Below are 20464 nucleotides of genomic sequence, written 5' to 3' on the forward strand. Positions count from 1 at the left end.
GGGATGAGGAATGAAATAGAGAAACGAGGATGGGAAAGCCTTCTCAATCTCCATCTTGTCTGTCGACATCTCTATCCAGACAACTCTTGGTATTCTATTTCAGGATTTATTTATTATTTTTTTTTTCTAAAGATAAATAATAAAAATTTCCAATACTCATGGCAATAAGTATTATTTTATTTTAAAAAAAACCAGATTAAGAGATTATGGCCGGAATTAAGAGATAAAAATCAGTATTATTTTATTTTAAACAAGGGCACAACTGTCAATATGAAAAAACTCCAAACAAACCCGTTTAAGGAATGCCAGCTATTAACGGACGGCTGCACGTTTTGTCTTCCTCACTAAATTCCCGTCCCTTCGTCTTTCTTTCCCCTTTTTTATTATTTTTTTTTTCGGATTTCCATAAAATTTAACCAATAACGTCTTTTTATATTACCGCATGAGATTTACTTCTCCAAATGTCTTGGCTGATTTACTTCTACAACTATTTTTTCACAACAAGATAGGAAAACAAAATTTAAAAAAATACAAAAATAAATTCATGGGCTTTATGGTCATTTCACTACCCCATCTTATGGATCCGCGCGTTTTTAATTTTAGTTGGAAAGGCAGCGTCCGACGTGGCACCTCTCTCTTCTTCTTCTTCTTCCTCCTCCTTCACAGCTGGGATCTTCCATTACCTTTTTGACAGATTTCAGATTCTTCTTCTTCATTGACGTTTCTTCTTCGTCTTCTTCGTCTTCTTCGTCTTCCTCTTCCGTTTTTCTTCGTTTAACGTTTTTTCAATTGGGTTTTTTTAAATCCCTTTTTTGGGGTACTTTTTTCTTTTGTCGTGAAGCATCTCTGTTTCTCTTGCACTGTCGTTTCTGAGTATATGGTTCATTAATGTTGATAATAATGTTGATTATGTCGTGAAGGTTCTTCAATGGCGGATGTGGGACTGTTCCATTTTCATCCCTTCTTTTAACTGCCCTTAATCCGGAGTTGTTCTTTCTTGGCGTCTGGTTTATTTTTCTTCTTTCGTTTCTTGTCCTTATGGGTTTCTCGATTTTAGATTCTTAGTACATTTTACCGATTTCAATTTGGGAAATTCTTCTTTATCTTTGTTGTTGGGGATTTTGGATTCCCCCCATTTGCCCGATTCTTCGGTTTTCTTCCTTATTTTAACCCCTAAAATTCCGTTTCCTGTCAAATTTGCTTTTCGATCAAAATGTTTGACATGTTCTTGAAGCCTAAGTTCTACACAAAATGGTATTTCGCAGCTTTTCTTTTTAACCTTTTCTCCTCGGGATTGATTTTGATTCTGATTCTGATTCTGATTTTTCTGGGGTTTCTTTTTACTGATTTTTTTTTTCTTTCTTTGTTCATAATCTAGCAAATCTTGCGTAAAGATGACGAAGACGCGACTGGATTCAATTCGGAAGAAGAAGAAAGCGGTTCTCAAGTATTTGAAGAACGACATTGTTGAACTTCTCAAGAGCCGTCTCGATTACAATGCTTACAACAGGGTCAGTTCTTCTTCTTGACTGATACTGTTTCTTAAGCTGGGTTTTAGATTCTTGATCTCTGGTTAATTTCTGCTTTATTGTCTTTAGTTCCTTTCTGTGGATTCGCTTTATGTGTGACAATTCGATACCACTGAACAGAGCTTTTTGGCCCCTTTACACATTCTTCTTTTGTCTTGAGTTAATGTCAAATCAATCAGAAACCCACCATTTAATGTCTATCTTCTTCTGTGTTTGTTCTTAATTCTTTGTGTTTGGATGACTGTAAGAGAAATTTTGGCTTATCTTTTTCTCTGGTTTTGGTCGCTAATCTACTTATGTTACTGGTGAAATAGGCTGAAGGGTTTCTTGTTGAGCGAAATGTCTTGAGATGTTATCTACTGATTGATGAGTTTTGTGGGACAATCTCCAGTCAAATTCCTGTCCTAAGCAAGGAGAGGTAGATACCATGGATTTAAGTACATTTCTCTTTCTCGGGCTTGAATTTGTTGAGATGAATTTAAATGTTCTTCACATGTTATTATCTATCTTTAGCGAATGCCCTGAAGAATGCAAAGAAGCGGTTGCAACGTTGATTTATGCTGCAGCAAGATTCGCTGACTTGCCTGAGTTGAGAGAGCTCCGAAGTCTCTTTACTGAGAAATATGGAAGTTCCTTTGGATCATTTACTAACAAAGAGGTAGTTCTTAGTAGCCTTCATCCATAAAGAAAAACCCAACTGTCTTGTTTGAGTGATTTTATTCTTTTTATCATCCTAAAAGGCTGTTTGGTTCTTGCTTTTCCTTTTAGCTTATCGAGAAGTCGAGGGCAACGGCTCAAACTAAAGAGATGAAGATTCAGCTGCTCCAGGAGATAGCACAGGATTCAGCCATTGATTGGAATTCCAAGGCTCTTGAGCAGCAACTGTATACTCCTCCTCCCCAAAATGAAGTAAGTTGGTTTGCACGTATCTGATTTTTGTCTGCTTTCGATCGAGATGAGTGAACGCTAAACTAATTCAAGCGAATTTCTGTTTGCGTCAATGGTCATTCTTTTCACAGCCTGCTGGTGAACGGAGTGCAACCATCAAAAGAAACAAAACCAAGATTGTCACCGTTCCAGTGCATGAAAGAAAGACAATCTCACCAAGAAAAAAAGACAATAGTGATAACGAATCCATCTTCGATAGTAGAAGTGAAGGTAACACAACCGAAACATCGACTGGAGATAGTACTGATCAAGATGTTCATAAAGGCATTTCAGAGGATGAAGTAGAAGATCAGAAACCCTTCTACCTTAGATTTGTCCCACCTCCCTACCTTAAAACTAAACCTATCAAAACGGAGGCAAATGTGGAGGAATCTCAAAAAGTGACTGTCGGAAACAACGATGAAAGTAATAAGCAGCATCCCAAGTCACCCACAGAAGAGAAGCCGAAACCGAGATCTGTGAGACGAAGAAATGTGAAACCACAGCCTGCAAGGGACATCAACATTGATGATGCTGGCAGTTCCACAATCGATGGAGCGGAAAAGACTAGTTTGAGTCAAAACAAAGGTAAAGAAACCATGATAGGGGAAGAGAGAGGTGCAGGGGATGATGAAGAAAGAGTATTAGATGGGCTTTTAATGCAATACAGTAGGAAGAAAACAAGTCAAGAATCAAATAGAGGAAAAGGCAACCTTAAGCCTCAAAGACAGCAAGAGAAAGACAATGCGGAACCTCAAAAGCCCAAAAGTACGAAAACTGAGGATTCTTTTGTCCCAGCCAGAGCAGTTTCACTTCCCACAGACCAAAGTGAACCAGTGAAAAAGCATACTAGAACAAATTCTTTTGTTCATCCTAAGCTCCCGGAATACGACCAACTCGCAGCTCGGATTGCAGCACTCAAAGAGAAGTAAAAGACGTCGATACCAGATGCTCGAGAAGGTATCGAATGTGGCTGTTACAATGTTAAGTCATGGAAAAAGGCTCCTTGCCTTGAAAGAAGATTCTTTACTTGGAAACTAGACCAATTGCACACTTGCAATTTCTATATAGGAAATTCTAATACTTTCTGACTACTTACTCCTCTAAAGGTTTGCAGTATCTAAATACATTGATTTCATATTATAGTATGTAGCTTTAAAAAAAATCAGTAAAATTGTTCTAAAGGGTATATAATTCACGTTGATTGTGATATTTTCAGTGCCATTTTTACTTGTAGTTTTAAAGTTTTAATTTTATTACGAAGTTTGTGGTTTGTCGGAGAATCTACGACAGGAAGGAAGACAGCCTTGGGAGTCGTTAATTCAAAGAATTTCATGATTGGCCCACTCTCTTATCATTGGCCACTTTTTCTTAAACTAACAGACAAATTTTCTTCTTCCTCAAAATGAGCAAAATCCTTGTCACAATGTCGATTCTCTTTTTCTTTCGTTTTCGAAATTCACATAAGGGGAGTTTTATTGACATGTCTATGCTAAGTTTCTTTAAATATTATTTTGGTATATATAATTTTGGTTTTTATATTTTTAAAATATTTATTTTGGTCACCATACTTTCAATTTTGGTACAACATATAATTTCAAAATATTCATTTTAGTTTTTGTATTCTCAAAAAGTAACCATTTTAGTCCTTTCATTTTCATATTTAAAGTATTATAATGGTCACATTTTTAAAGTTCAAGGACCAAAATGAATAAGTTGAAAGTATAATAATAAAAATCAACATTTTGAAAATATGTAAATCAAAATGAATTAAAGTTGAGAGTATCGAAATCAAAATGAATATTTATTAAAATTATTTGAGTAGTATTTAAACTTAAAAATAAATAATAGAAAATTAATAGAATAAAATTAAATGCACTTTATATCAAATAATCTATTGTTAATGAAGAGATTAAAATATTTAAAGTTTTAGAAACTGAAATCATTAAGAAAATTAATTCAACGTACTTAAAAAATTAAAAATAAGGAAGCGAACATATACTTTTATAAATCAATGCATATCAATAATACATATGATAATAATAATGTGTTTTTCAATATACATAGTATGTGGGTGTTAAAACGATGTATGAAATTCAATACTTTATAATAATTTTCAACATTATCATAACTCAATAGATAAAATATACTGAATAATTTTTAATAATTTTCAACATTATCATAATACGATAGATAAAATATATCTATTTTTATTTTATTTTTTAAAAATAATAATAAGGGATGTAAAGGCTTTAAAAAATTTCTTTATGGTAATTTGATTTAAAAGTGAAACAAAATAGGAAAAGAACCAAATTCGGTTAGCCATTTTTAAAAAAAGACATTATTTTAGTCAATGATAACAACAATGGAATATTAAAAAGAAAAAAAAAACCTTGCGTTATGTTGTTTAAACCAATAACATATTCACAACCAAGGCATATTTTTTCCTTAATTATCTTATTTTATTCTTATCTCCAATGATCTGTTCCCTTCTTTTTATTTAAAGAGGAAAAATGTTTTTGTAATTAAAAGAAAAAGTTACAAAGGCGCTTGAAACGACGACGTACGATGTCATCCCCTCCATTTGTTCTGTGAGTGTGACTTTTTCTTCTTTTTGCCTTTTCCCTCTAAAAGAACAAACGCAACGAAGAAATGAAAGAAACCGCTTCGCTTTTTCCGCCCATCGAAGAACATCACAAGCGTAAAGTAGATCTTGATTCTCTCATTCGTCTTAAAGCTCCGGCCATCTTCATGTTCAATTCTCACAGAAATTTTTTCCATACGGTTTTCCAATGGGTTGTTCTCAATCCAAGATCGAAAATGAGGAAGTGGTTTCCCGATGCAAGGATCGTAAGATGTTCATGAAAGACGCCGTCGCCGCCCGGAATGCATTCGCGGCGGCCCACTCTTCTTATGCCATGTCGTTGAAGAATACTGGCGCTGTTTTGAGCGATTACGCTCATGGAGAGGGCCCACCGGCTCCCTCGTCTCTCCCTGGCTCAGCTGCTGCTCAATCGGCTGCTGCGGTGGCTTATAATAGTTTGCCTCCACCGCCGCCTCCACTTCCTGGTTCCCCCGGTATGCCGCTTCAGCAAGGTAAGAGTATGTTTGAAATCAAGGCCTCGAAGGTTGAACCCAAGCGTGTAGAGCCGGTTATTGAGGAGGTGGATGAGAATGATTTTGAGATTGAATGTTCCGTTGGTCCATTGCGGAGGAGGAGGAGCAATAGAGACGGCGGTGGACGTGGTGGTAGAACTGGCCCTGGGGAGCTTGCAGAAGAAGAAAACGGTCCGCCTCCGCCATTGCCGCCTTCAAGCGAAAATCGTCGTGTTCCCGCGCCGTCGGCTCAGGATTCGACCTACGATTATCTGTTCTCGGTTGAAAATATGCCAGCTCCGACGTTGAGCGGCGTCGAGGATTTTAGTACTAATACGGAAGCGATAGAACGGAGAGCGGCGGCGGAGAAATCCGGCGAAGAACCGCCGTCGTCTTCGGCGGGGAAAACGTCGAAGAAGATGAAGCAAGTAGGTTTTCCTGGTTCGAGCGAGGGAAAAAGGATTGTTAAAGGGAATATAAATCTGCTTCAGATCTTCATGGAGCTTGATGATCATTTTCTTAAAGCCTCTGAAAGTGCTCACGATGTTTCGAAGATGCTCGAAGCAACTCGGCTTCATTTCCACTCAAATTTTGCTGATAATCGAGGTATTCCTCTCGATTTCTATGTCAAATTCATATTCAATCATTCAATCATTTGAGGGAACAGAGAAACTTTAATATATTGTTTGAGAAACTATCCAACTTGTTTTTTAAATTTGATCTCTCAGGACATATTGATCATTCTGCTAGAGTGATGCGTGTTATAACATGGAACAGATCATTTAGAGGGTTGCCCAACAACGATGATTTGAACGATGATTTTGACAGAGAGGAGAATGAAACTCATGCCACTGTATTGGATAAATTGCTTGCTTGGGAGAAGAAACTATTTGAGGAAGTGAAGGTTAAAAACTTTGAATCCTTCAATGTCTCTTGTTCTTGTATTGTACTAAAAAAAATCCCTTGTTCCGACTGTCTTTTGGATAGGCAGGTGAAGTCATGAAGTTCGAGTATCAAAAAAAGGTTGCTGCACTGAACAAACTGAAGAAAAAGGGCTCCAATTTTGAAGCAATTGAGAAAGCTAAGGCCACGGTCAGCCATTTGCACACCAGATACATTGTGGACATGCAATCCATGGATTCCACTGTTTCTGAGATCAATCGCATTCGTGATGAACAATTGTATCCTAAACTTGTTCAGCTTGTCAATGGGTATAAAACTGAGTTATTCTGATCTAATATCATGCCAAAATTCATTAGTTTAGGTATCATTTGATAACAATTTTGTTTCGATAGGTAGTGTGTGAATAATGATGAGACTAAGCAAATTCTGGGTTGAATTGTAGAATGGCTAGTATGTGGGAAATCATGCATTTTCACCATGGAAGCCAATTGAAGGTTGTGGCTGCTCTGAGAATGCTGGATATTTCTCAGTCGCCAAAGGAAACGAGCGATCACCACCATGAGCGAACGGTGCAGCTTTGGGCTGTGGTGCAGGAATGGCACTCTCAATTGGAGAAGCTTGTAAACCGTCAAAAAGATTACATTAAGGCTCTCTCAAATTGGTTAAGATTGAATCTGATCCCTACTGAAAGCAGCTTGAAGGAGAAGGTTTCTTCTCCTCCAAGGGTCCGCAGCCCACCAATTCAAAGCCTCCTCCATGTTTGGCAAGACCATCTTGAGAAGCTCCCCGATGAGGTCCTACGAAACTCCATATTCACTTTTGCAACTGTGATCCACACCATTATGCAAAGCCAGGAGGAAGAGATGAAGTTGAAGGTAAAATGTCAAGAGACTGAGAAAGAGCTTGCCCGGAAAAGTAAGCAATTCAAGGACTGGCAGAAGAAGTACATGCAGCGAAGAGCGTCAAATGCTGATGAAGTGAACTTGGAAGAAAATGGTGACAAAGACGATGCTATTGCAGAGCGGCAAGCTGCGGTGGAGGCCGTGGAAAAGAGGCTGGAGGAGGAACGGGAAGAGCACCAAAAACTATGCCTCCATGTGAGGGAAAAGTCTTTGGGGAGCCTAAAAAACCAGCTGCCAGAGCTTTTCAGGGCATTATTCGAGTTTTCTCTTGCTTGTTCACGCATGTATAGACACTTGAAATCAATATCACAGCCACTGCTCAACAGGCCACTGAGTCAAACAACAGCACAAGAAGAGGCAGCAAGTTAAAGGTGCTTTTCTTGATTCTTCTTGCTTCTTGTTTCAATCTTTCTGTTATAAACTTACAATACAGTAATATAATATCATAATTACATACAAAGTATAACGTGGACGTAAAGTTTGGTATAAAAATGAAGTAATTGGAGACAAATAGATAATCAAGCCAGGTATTACTTTCTCGTTTTCTTTTAATTAATTTTCTCTAATAACTAATGTATGGTTTAGACTAATTAAAATTGTCTTTTATCCCCCGTTGAGTCTCAATTGTTGTTTACTTAAGTCACGTTTTTACATGTTTAATAGGTCGTCAAACTTTCAAATTTGTATTTACTTGATTGATAAACTTAAAAAATATTTAATAATATCCTCAACTTCCAATTCTATCTATAATAGTTTTTTGAATTTTCAATTTTATGACCTATTCATGTATTCTTAAAAGAAGTATAGTTGAAAGTTGAAGATCATAGGAACATAAAATCAATTTTATATCTTCGTTTATCTATAGATTTTTAGAACTTTGGAATAAAGTCAAGAATTTATTAGACTTAAATTTGAAAGTTCAAAAATTTATTAGTCATCGTTAATAATTTATAGATTTATCAAAATTTAAAGACTTTTTAGATACAAATATGAGAGCAAACATATAATATTTTTGTAGTGATTTTTAAGATTATTTAAAAAATAATAATAAAAGAACAAAGAAATGAGAAATTATTTTAAATGAAAAAATGCTAAAAATATCTGCATAACAGTAAAATATCATAACTTATAAATTAGATATAAATAGTAGTTTACTGTCGCAGTTCTATAGTAAAATTTTACTATATTTATAATTATTTTAGTTCATTTTCCTATCTTTTGAAATTGTCCTAATTTTTTTTAAGCTCTATTTGATTTCAAGTGTTCCCCTCCCTTAGCCAGGGGAAGAAATTGGAGGTCAGAATAATATGGCTGGCCACTTGATGTCTATTTATTTAAAGTAAACAAATATATATATATATATATATATAGACCAACAAATTTGTTATAAATAATTTATTTTAAAAAATTAACTAAAACGATTATTTATGTAAAATTTAGGCAAAAATATTTTTTTCCGAACTAAAAATTTATTCCTACAACTTTTTTATCTATATTTTTAACCTGTAACAATAGTAAACTTTTAGTACATACTACTTTAGTTTCTGTAATTTAAAAAATTTAGATGGATTAAACATTAAAAAAAAATTAATTACAAGAATCGAATTATTTCATGCTTGGGAGATGATTATTGTGAAAAATAATGGAACAAAAATAAGGCGAGCAAGTTTTTTCCCCATGAGAGACGAGATTAACTTTTCTTTAAAAACTTTTTGTTTCCAATAAAATCAACGGCTATAGTTACATGCCACGTTTGTAACGTACGTAGTAGCAAAAATTTCTGTGTTTGGCAAGCTTGTGATCAACACCACAATTACACTGGAGAAAATTAAAACAATCTTTCATTTAATTCACCTAATTTGAACACAATTGTAAATCAAAACATCACAACACAGCAAATGAAGTTGCAGCCTATTTAATTTTTTTTTTTTAAAAAACAGAGAGCCTATACACATATTCGACCTATATATAAATTTTGTATATATATATGAATTTATACAAATATTTCAAAGGTTAAACCAGGTGGGGTTTCGAAAATCTCGACCGACTAACCCATTTATAATCTCCTTGATGAAATCTACATCTGAAAGAACCTGGGTGGGTGGTCGGCGAGCAAATACACTTGTTTCCACCACCAGCACCGCCACATTTCTGCTGCCGGACGGCCTCCTGGGCCGCCGCTACAAGCGGCCTTGTGGGGCCGGCGAAGCCGAAGGCGGTGGCTCTGTGAAGGGGAACGGCTGGATAACACATATCTGTTGTTTGAGACGGTTTGTAAAAGGGTAAGTAAAATGAAAGGGAGAAAAAGAAAAGGAAAGTGTTGATGTTGGAATTAATGTGAAGAAATGGAGTACTTTTAATGGAAGGTGCGAGACTTATCTAAAAAGAGAGGGAAGGAGAAAGGGCAAGAGGCCTTTTCTTATTGCCAACACTTGGCGCTTTGGGCACATGAAAATTTGGAATCATCTGTGGCTGATTCAGGCAAATACATTTTCACCAACTTGTATGTTGTTTTTTTGTGCAGCTAAAAGTTTGGTTTAGGTTTAGGTTTCTAGAGGGTTTTCTTTTAATTTTTAATTTTTATTTTTTATTTACGGGTGACTCTTTCACACTCTCTTTTATGATTAGTGATCCGTTTCTTCCATAAATTTATGAAATCTAACTTTATTCTAACGACATTATCACATTTTTCAACATATGGTGATAGGGATAACAATGTGTATTGTAGCCCTAAGGACCTAAGGCCATGGCCATCTTTATTGGTTTTTTTTTTTTTTTTTTTTTTTTTTTTTTTTTTGTGAAAAAATGAATATTGCCCTATGTTATATGTTTGTTGTGTTTTCCCATTTTTCGGTTGTTTATTTGGATGAAAAAAATGAATATCACGATAGAGATGGTCGACGTGATACATTATAAAATGTTTGTTGCGTTTCCCATTTTTCGATTGTTTATTTGGATGAAAAAAATGAATATCACGATAGAGATGATCGACGCGATACATTATAAAATGTTTGTTGAGATTCCCATTTTTCTCCGAGTTTGTTAGATTTTCCTCAAAAGATGAAAATCACGATAGGCATGGCCATCGTTAAGGCTACAATAAACATAGCCATCTCTAATGCAATAAGTTATAAAATGAAAAAGTGTGTTATGGCATAAGCAAAAGATTATATTTCATACGTTTATGAGAGGTGGGTCATCAATCATAAACACCCTCCTGAAAGTGTCATTCATATATATATATATATACACACACATATATAAACTCAGGTTTGAGTCTCGACTAAACTAATTTGAATATATGGATGTGACTTAAAATGTTTATGACTTAAATTTTATTAAAAAAAATCAATTTTGAATTTTATTTTAAAATTAAAGTTCTACTCCATAACTCAAGGTGAGGGAGCACAAATGAATATAAGGTTAAAAGTTTAGCTTATGAACTTCTAGATTTGTATTTATATAATTTCTAAACTTAAAAAAAATATATATCTAATAGATTCCCGATCTTTTTATTTTTGTGTTCAATAGATTCATAAAATATTAATTTTGTATCTAATACCTCTCTTACATATTTGAAAATATTAAAAGTTAAATATTATATTAGACTTATATTTAACTTTGTGTTTAATAGGTACTATTAGACATCTTTTCAAAATTCTATTAACTAAAAGAAAAAAAAAAAATAAGGTTCAATTAGACACCTAAGTTTTTTTTTTCTTTTTTTTTTTGTCCTTTAAAATGGTAAATTTTTAAACATTATTTGTATTTATGGGATCTGTTAGATATATATTTGAATTAATTTATAGATTTATTAGACATTTTTAAGGAATTAGAGTCAATTTTGAAAGTTTAAGAAGTTATTAGTCATAATTTTCAAAATTTAGGGACTAAACTTATAATTTTACCTTCATATAAATGTTTTAAATACACTGGTATATGATATTTATGTTAAGTAATATTGATTAAAAAATTATTATAAACCTTTACAAAATTATTCCCTTAGATATGTAAGCAAACAACCATCCAATCAATTTTCGTAAAATGATTTTATAAAAAAAATCCAAACATATTTGTTTATTTATTTGAAACCTGTTGGAAAAATTGGTAAATTAAATTTGAATTTTTTCTAACATATTTCAATTGTACTTAGTACACTTGAAATAGAAATAACAAGAGTTGTTTTCAAATAAAGGAAAATGAGTCAACTTATTTACAAATATAACGAAATTTCAGTATCTATTAGTGATAGACCGAGACAGACATCTATTAGTATCAGTGATAGAAGTATAATGTAGTTTATCGCAGTTTATCACTGATAGACAGTGATATTTGCTATATCTAACAATATTTTCAATAGTTTTATCATTTAAAATAATTATCCAAATAAAAAAATAATTTGTAAATACATATGATGAATAATTTATTTAAAAAGTGTTGTGAATTTGAGGAGCACAATGGAACCCGGATATGAAGAAAATATAATATAATAAAAAAATATATTTAAGATTAAATAAAATAACTAAATAATTAAATTAAAGAAAGAAAATTATAAGAAATGGGAAAATATGGAAATTTTCTCCAAGCCTTTTGGATTTCTTACCAATATGTGTGTCTTTCAAACCCACAAAATGTCACTATTTATAGGCAATTTGGCAGGTAGGAGGTGGATTACATGGATACTAATAGTGTGTAATCTTGAGACACATGGACAACACATGGGGTAATGGACATTAATAATAAGCATCTACGTTACACCTAATTTAACATATTTATAATCCTCCCCCTTAGATGCCCATTATATATGAAATATGTCTCATTAAAATCTTACTAGGAAAAAACCCACTGGAAAAAATCCTAGTGAAGGAAAAAGAGTATATATTTCATTTAATCTGATACTCTTAAAAGTATATTTACTTCCCCTCATAGAAATATCACTTGAGATCTTTGAGTCACAACATTCCAATGTTGTGCACCAGTTTTTCAAAGGTTGTGATAGGTAATGCTTTTGTACATAAGTATGCCAGGTTATCTTTTGAACAAATTTGTTGTACAGTGATGTCGCTATTTTGTTCAAGATCATGAGTGTAGAAAAGCTTCGGTGAAATATGTTTTGTTCTATCTCCTTTAATATATCCTCCTTTGATTTGGGATATGCATGCTATGTTGTCTTCGTATAATATCGTTGGAAGTTTTTACTAGAAGACAAACCACATGTTCCACAAATGTGTTGAGTCATCGGTCTTAGTCATACACATTCTCGACTAGCCTCATGAATTGCAAGAATTTCAACATGATTTGAGGAAGTGGCTGTTATAGTCTGTTTCACTAATCGCCATGATATAGTAGTTCCTCAACATGTGAACAGATAACCTGTTTGAGATCTAGCTTCGTGTAGATCAGATAAATATCTAGAATCTACATAACCAACTAGGTCAAAATTTGATTTATTTGAATAAAAGAAAACCATGTCGATCATTCCTCGGAGATAACAGAGTATATGCTTGAAAGAGTTAAACAACATGCAGCGAAAGTATCAAGGATCCATAAGTTTTCTAATTCACTAATTTTAGCAAAAACTAAAGCATGTTCTTCTCAAAAAGTGGGTTTTCAGAACATACCTTTGATGAACTCTCCAAGAAAACGTCTGTTCAGCTACCGTCTTCACTTAATATCAACATGAACTACCTCAAAACCTTCTCTACTATGCTCTTGGAGCTTTAGGCAGAGTTGTGGGACTCAAGAACAGCTTGAAGATGTGAAGAAACCAGAAAAACTCACAGCAATACAATTGAAGAAGACAACTTCTTCTTCAGAAAAATTTCTCTCGAAATTCTATATTATCTCATTTCCAACAACTCTAATCTTCTTTATATATATTTGATGAACATGCAAAGAGATGGAGTGCATGGCTTGCAGCTCATGCTTGGAGAATCAAAGTAGAGAAGATAATGCATTTTGTGTGAGTATAAAGATGATGGTAATGGCGAAAACCCATTTTCCATTTTTGTGCAACATGCAAATGAATTTCCATTTTATTTTTTTTAAAACAAATTGATTTTAAATCATTTTAATTCAAAATTTGATTTTCTTAAATTAATTTCATAAATTAATTTAAAAAAATAATTAATTTAATATCAATTATTAAATTAATTTTTGTTCAATAATCATCTTTATATATTTAAATCATATTTAAATATTTATTCTCTTATTTCGTTTAATTTGAATGTTTCATATTAATCTCTCAAGCTACCCTAAAGTTTATCCATTTACGAGCTAGTAGGGGACCTCGCAGACCTACAGATCATGGGCTCCAACGATTCGAGATTAATCGGCTAAACTTATTAGTCCGATCTAACCTCTATTCGTTAACTAATGGGACACTCCACTATAGCCCATAGTTAAACTCCCCTCAATGTAGATATATTATGTCCACTTAATAACCATAATTAGTAAGTCGATCCTTCACAGGTTGTTCGTAATCACAGCTAGGTCAAAAATACCGTTTTACCCCTGTGACCACATCTTGTTCCTTAAGTTCCTATTGATCCTCTAATGAACAATTCTGATTCATAATCTCTATGAATCAAATCCTTTCTCTATCATGAGAAGGTGGGGCCCCGATTGTTCAAGACCTGGAGTCAGTACTTAAGAGAACAACCTATCTGTTAACTCTAAATAGGGTAGAAGTGAATTCCATCTTGCAAGGCTATGTCCCCAGCTATTCATCTGGTCTTATCCTCGAAATGGTAAGCTTATTGAGCAGTGCTGTTGGACTACTTTCACCGTTTTCAGATCAAAGGATAATCCCGAACAAACATGTATTCATAGCTAGCTCAGGATTAAGATCGAGTTAACTTAGGTTATATAATAAATGAAATAGTTGGCTTTAACAGTAAACGGTCGTTATAAAGAAAAGTGACTATTTTCGTGGTCCAGTCTATATGAAAAATCATTGCATAGGATGCCCCCACTCTCATGTCTCAACATGAACGATTTGTGGATCACATCGTTTGTAGCACCTTACAACTTCTTATAATAACTACAGAGTGGGCCGCATCCAATAGTGTTACCAGGATCAGATATCCAATTTCATCCATATACTTATTAGACCATTTAGGCTATATACTGTCAACTTGATCCTGTTTATGTCAATACACAAAGTTACAACATTCAGACTATAGCCAATGATACGTTTATTGGATTTTCATAATAAGATGCAAAATCAACAAGTCATTGTTATTGATAAGATAGAATGTTTAACATGAACTGCGAGTTCTAGGACATTCCCAACAATCTCTCACTCGGACTAAAACTCCAGTGAGAACAAATATATACAATATAATGTTGAGATACATAATGGAAAAAATACAATAAACTAGGGCATCTACAATACCATAGATGTTCTCCCACTTGCCCTAGATTACACTACTCAGAGTCCTAGTCTCACTAGGTGGCCCTCAAAAACTTTAGCCGAGAGGGCCTTGGTGAATGGATCAGCAAGGTTGTCTTCAGAGGTTATCTTTGTGACGAGCACATCTCCTCTGTGTACAATCTCCCGGATGAGATGGTACTTTCGTTCAATGTGTTTTCCACGCTTGTGACTCCTGGGTTCCTTTGAGTTAGCAACTGCACCACTGTTGTCACAATACAGTGTGATAGATAGGTGCATATTTGGAACGACTTCCAAATCAGCTAAGAATTTTCGTAGCCATACTGCTTTCTTAGCAGCTTTGCATGCAGCCACGTATTCTGCTTCCATGGTGGAGTCAGCGATACAACTTTGCTTGATGCTTCTCTAAACTATAGCTCCTCCGTTAAGAGTGAAAACTGATCCTGAAATAGATTTCCTGGAATCTACGTCAGTTTGAAAATCAGAATCAGTGTATCATGTAAGGATCAAATCCTTAGGTCCATACACAAGCATATAGTCCCTCGTTCTCCTAAGGTACTTGAGGATATTTTTTTACAGCGGTTCAATGACCGTGTCCAGGATTAGATTGGAACCTGCTGACGATTCCAACTGCAAAACATATGTCAGGACGTGTACACAACATAGCGTACATCAAACTCCCAACTGCAAAAGCATATGGAATTCTGTTCATCTCTTCAACCTCTTGAGGTGTCTTAGGACATTGTTCCTTCAACAAATGAATTTCATGCCTGAAATGTAATATATCTTTCTTGGAGTTTTGCATATTATATCTTGACAACATCTTATCAATATAAGATGCCTGAGACAGTGCTAATGTTCTATTCTTTCCGTCTCGAAAGATCTGTATTCCTAGAACATACTGAGCATCACCCAAATCTTTCATTTGGAACTGTGATGCTAACCATCTCTTTACGTCAACAAGAAAGCTTGTCTCATTCCCAATGAGCAAGATATCACCAACATACGAACCAAGAATGCTACAGTTTTGTTGACTATCTTCTTGTATACACAAGGTTCGTCAACGTTCTGTTCAAAGCCATAAGATTTGATCAGTGTCAAATCTTATATTCCAGGATCTGGATGCTTGTTTCAATCCATAAATGGATCGATTAAGCTTATAGACTTTCTGTTCCTGTCCTGTTTCGACAAACCCCTCTAGTTGAGACATAAAAATCCTTTCATCAAGATAGCCATTCAAAAAAGCTGTCTTGACATCCATTTGCCATATTTCATAGTCATAATAAGTAGCAATGGCAAGAAGTATTCTTATTGATTTAATCATGGCAACAGGAGAAAAAGTTTCTTCATAATCAACTCCGTCTCGTTGGGTAAAACCCTTTGCCACGAGCCTGGCTTTATAGGTTTGTACCGTCTCGTTTTCTCTTATAGATCCACTTACAACTTATAGATGTAACACCTTGTGGTTGATCTACAAGTTTCCAGACTGAGTTGAAGTACATAGACTCCATTTCATCGTCCATGGATTTTATTCATTGTTCCCTGTCAACATCTTCCATTGCCTTCTTAAAGGTTAATGGATCCTCTAAACTATCATCTTGTATGATGTTTTGAGTTTTTGTTAAACCCATGTATCGTTCAAGTTGTTGAATAACCCTCCCATTACGATGAGGCATCCCCAACTCTTGGGATGGACGTGACGGGACAACAACCGTTGTTGATGGACCAACTTGATCAACAACTCTTCTCGATTTATCTGTAGTATCTTTAGACAGTTCTTGCAATATTAGTTTACTGCGAGGTAGATGATTCTTAATATGATCATCTTTCAAGAAAGTTGCATTTGTTGATACAAACACTTTATCTTCTTGGGGATCATAAAAGTATCCTCTTTTTGTTTCCATGGGATATCCTACAAATAGGCATAATTTCGAACGTGTTTCCAATTTTTTAAGATTCTGTACCAATACGTGTGTTGGACAACCCTAGATGCGGAAATGACGTAAACTTGTTTTACATCCTTTTCACAATTGATATGGTGTTTCTAAAACACTTTTGGATGGAATAACGTTCAGAATATAAACTGCAGTCTGTACTGCATATCCCCAAAAGGATTGAGGTAATTGAGCATAACTCACCATAGACCAAACATGTCCAAAAAGGTTCGATTTCTTCTTTCTGCAACACCGTTTTGTTGTGGTGTTCTAGGTGATGTGAGTTAGGATTGAATTCCATGATCTACTAGATAGTTCTGGAATTGCAAATCCATATACTCACCACCTTGATCAGATCGAAGTGTTTTAATTTTTTTACTTAACCGATTTTCAATCTCAGCCTTAAATTCTTTGAACTTTTCAAGAGTTTCAGACTTGTGACTGATTAAGTAAATATAGCCATATCGAGAGTAATTGTCAATAAAACTGACAAAGTACTGATATCCCTATTGAGCTTTAACATTCATCGGACCACAAAGTTCTGAGTGTATAAATTCAAGAGGTTCTTTGGCACGAAGACCTTTGTCAGAAAAAGATCTTTTCGTCATTTTCCCCTCAAGACATGATTCACATGGAGGTAGGAAAATGTTTTCTAATTGATTTAGATGATCGTTTTTTTACCAATCTCTCAATCCGTTGAGATTAATGTGACCAAGCCTGAAGTGCCAAAGATAGGCGTTAGGAGAAATTTTCTGCTTTTTATTATGAGTTTCAGCCGTTTTAAACATCTATATTTAAAATAGCTTTTGCTTCCATTGGTTGTAATTCATATAAGTTATTTGCAAGTCTAGCATAACAAATATGAACACCTCTTGAATAAACAAACACTTCATTATATTCAAAAGATACACTGTACATATTCTCTAAAAGACAAGAAATGGAGATCAGATTTCTTTTTATCTTAGGTACAAAGAACACATTCTTGAGTAAGATAAAAGAATCTCCAAAAAACAACTTCACATCTCCCACTGCTTCAGCTGAAATGAGTTCACCTGTGCCCACCTTGAAAGTCATCTCATATTCAGAAAGTCTTTTCTAAGAACTAGTTTCCTGTAAAAAAGTACAAACATGATTAGCGGCACCTGAATCTAATATCTAGGTAAGGTGAGAATTTTCCACTATACATGTTTCAACAACTAGTAAATCATATTTACCTTGTTTATTCTTTTCTGCTTTCTTTTCAGCCAGATATTTTGGGCCATTACGCTTCCAATGCCCAACCTATCCACAATGGAAACATTTTCCCTTGGGAGTTTTGTTTTTATTTTTCTTCGCAACGATTTTCTTTTTTCCTTTTCCTTTATTTTTTCATCTGTACGGTTTTATCTTTAAAAGAAGAAGAAGGACCAACTTTCTTATCATCAACGGGTTTCGTACCAGATGTAAACCCTTTGTAAAAAAATTTCGGTTTAGAAATAACATTTATTTCCTTTTCCTTGAGTTTCATCATCGATTGATAAGTTTGCAATTCATTCAACAACGTCGTTAAGTTATATGTGATTTTGTTCATAACAGCATTTGTCCTAAACGACAGATAGCTCTCAGGAAGAGATTCCAGTATCATGCTCACTTGACTTGTTTCGTCTATCATATCCCCGTGAGCCTCTGCGATGTTAAAATTGCCCATTCATGTCAAGAACATGTTCTCTCACATTGGTCCCATCCTTCATACGTGTCACATACACATATTTAATGGTTTCATGTCTAACAGACGATGACGGTTGCCCGAACATCTTCTGTAAAGATGCCATGATCTCACGAGCTGTGGGTATGACCTCATATTTCTTGTTGAGTACATCAGATATACTCGCCAAGATATAGGCCCGAGCTTTTTCGTTCGCCCTTATACAGCTATCATAAACATCCCGAACATTTCGGGTCACCGTTGAACTGGGAACTGGAGGACGTTCCTTCGTTAACACAAACCTTAAGTCATCTACTACTAATATTGTATTGATATTTGATTTCCAATTCGAGTAACCCTCTTCGTTAAATTTGTCAGAAGCAAGTAGTTGTATGATCGAGTTCGACATTGCTGAAACATTTTAAACAAATTCTATTAAAATATGCATCTAAATCCATTTTAGCAAAACTAATAATGTACCCAATAAATCTTTATTTATTTGAAACGATACTTAAGTGATTTAGAACAAGTGCTACCATGGGGCAGTCAAGAATTCCTTCACAAAAGCAAGATAGTTCTTGACCAAATACTATTATCTAGAATAAGTCATATCCCAATAGTTCTTTTGGTTATCGTTTTCGGTCAAGATCTTTATTAACACTTAGTAATTTTTTAAGTGTGACCCGCCATTTTCAGATCTTATAGGACGGTATGAATATGCCTCTGAGAGAGAAGACAATATCTAAGACGGAACTATAAGACCCTATTCATTTTACTGAAGCTTGGGTTGTTTCGAATCCTATGTTACAACCCTCCGTAGGGATCACCGCGGTTAACGACTAGCTAGTGCGCATAGAAACGACAGCAGCACAACATAGGAATCTCACGGTTCAAACTAATGGAGGAGACTGTAGGACAATGTTGACACATTTCCTTCACCCCACTTACTATGAAACCACTTCCCTCATTCACCTTGTTATTAACCCATGCAAACACTTTCCGTATGTAGCAATCAAGATAAATCGACAAGAAGCCGAGCATGGATCTCATGGTGTGAACTCTTGAGGACGTGAGAGCTGATAAACTATATATAAAATATATTGTTAATCTCCCACTAAAGTGTTCTAAATGTTTGGGTAATTTACTTAGGCATGACGACTAATTTCATACAACCTAAGTCTAAGTGGTTTATCCAAATATAACTCTTATAATTGGATTTAACCTACAATGTCTAGGTGATAAACCATTTTATTACCTCACATCACTCACGCAGCTCATAAAATTAGTTACAACTCTCAATTGTTCGGTCATAATCCCCAGGTATGAGGTGTTCCGTAAACTGTCAACTTAAGTACCCCCAGCCTTAGACAGGTTTATGAATCGATATGAGTTTGTAACCGTATTTTATAAGGCAACAATCTATTTTAACGATTAAAATTAGTTGTTAACCTAAGTGAGCATGCAATTGTTCTTTGTTATGGATTTTAAACGTCTAACCAATTTTATAACAACTTACAAAATTTAGACATGCTTAGCATCCACAACATTCAACAAAGGTATCTAATATAACTATTATATTACACATAACCCTAATATACATACTATATATTATAACAATTATAACATACTGTCAATGCATGTAACATGCTTCCTACGGTGGGGTTTTAAATCTACATGGCATACTGTATGCATATACATGAATTTATTTAATTATAACATACATCTCATGCATAAACAATTAAATACTAACTGTTATGATTTTCGTTTTGGCATAAACAAGCAAACAGATAACTAACTATTACAAACAACTTCATAACCGTCTTTGAACCGCTCGAACCGCTCCAAACCGAAACCAAAACAACTTGAACCGGGCTGGACGAGTCTGAACCGGACCAACCACAACCATTTGAGGCCGAACCAGATTGAACCTTGAGTAAACCGGTCTAATCGGTTGCTCTCGGTCCAACTTCAATATTCTACTAAGGCTGATCATGTAACGCCTGGATGTAATCTTCTAGTGTCATCGCCTGGGGTTGAGAGGAAGTACACGATCGCATAGTGTTTTCTGAAACCTGAACGATCGTTTAGCTCTATCG

General features: G+C 34.7%; 3 protein-coding genes across 3 annotated transcripts; 2 read left to right on the forward strand and 1 right to left on the reverse strand.

The window, feature by feature from the left end:
- Positions 1–454: 454 nt before the first annotated feature.
- Positions 455–3668, forward strand: LOC120085370. Its single transcript, XM_039041316.1, has 6 exons — positions 455–1254; positions 1379–1511; positions 1844–1947; positions 2043–2187; positions 2298–2438; positions 2549–3668. The coding sequence occupies exons 1-6, from the start codon at positions 1214–1216 to the stop codon at positions 3386–3388; spliced, it is 1404 nt and encodes a 467-aa protein (XP_038897244.1). The 5' UTR covers positions 455–1213; the 3' UTR covers positions 3389–3668.
- Positions 3669–5016: 1348 nt separating this feature from the next.
- Positions 5017–7909, forward strand: LOC120086666 (protein ROLLING AND ERECT LEAF 2-like). Its single transcript, XM_039043409.1, has 4 exons — positions 5017–6158; positions 6281–6456; positions 6540–6763; positions 6898–7909. Exons 1-4 carry the CDS (start codon positions 5249–5251, stop codon positions 7724–7726), a joined length of 2139 nt encoding a protein of 712 aa, XP_038899337.1. The 5' UTR covers positions 5017–5248; the 3' UTR covers positions 7727–7909.
- A 10448-nt stretch (positions 7910–18357) lies between these two features.
- Positions 18358–18777, reverse strand: LOC120086462. Its single transcript, XM_039043134.1, has one exon. It carries the CDS (start codon positions 18775–18777, stop codon positions 18358–18360), a length of 420 nt encoding a protein of 139 aa, XP_038899062.1.
- Between the last annotated feature and the right edge of the window lie 1687 nt (positions 18778–20464).

Source organism: Benincasa hispida, chromosome 9 (genome assembly GCF_009727055.1).
Source record: "Benincasa hispida cultivar B227 chromosome 9, ASM972705v1, whole genome shotgun sequence".
Classification (NCBI taxonomy): Eukaryota; Viridiplantae; Streptophyta; class Magnoliopsida; order Cucurbitales; family Cucurbitaceae; genus Benincasa; species Benincasa hispida.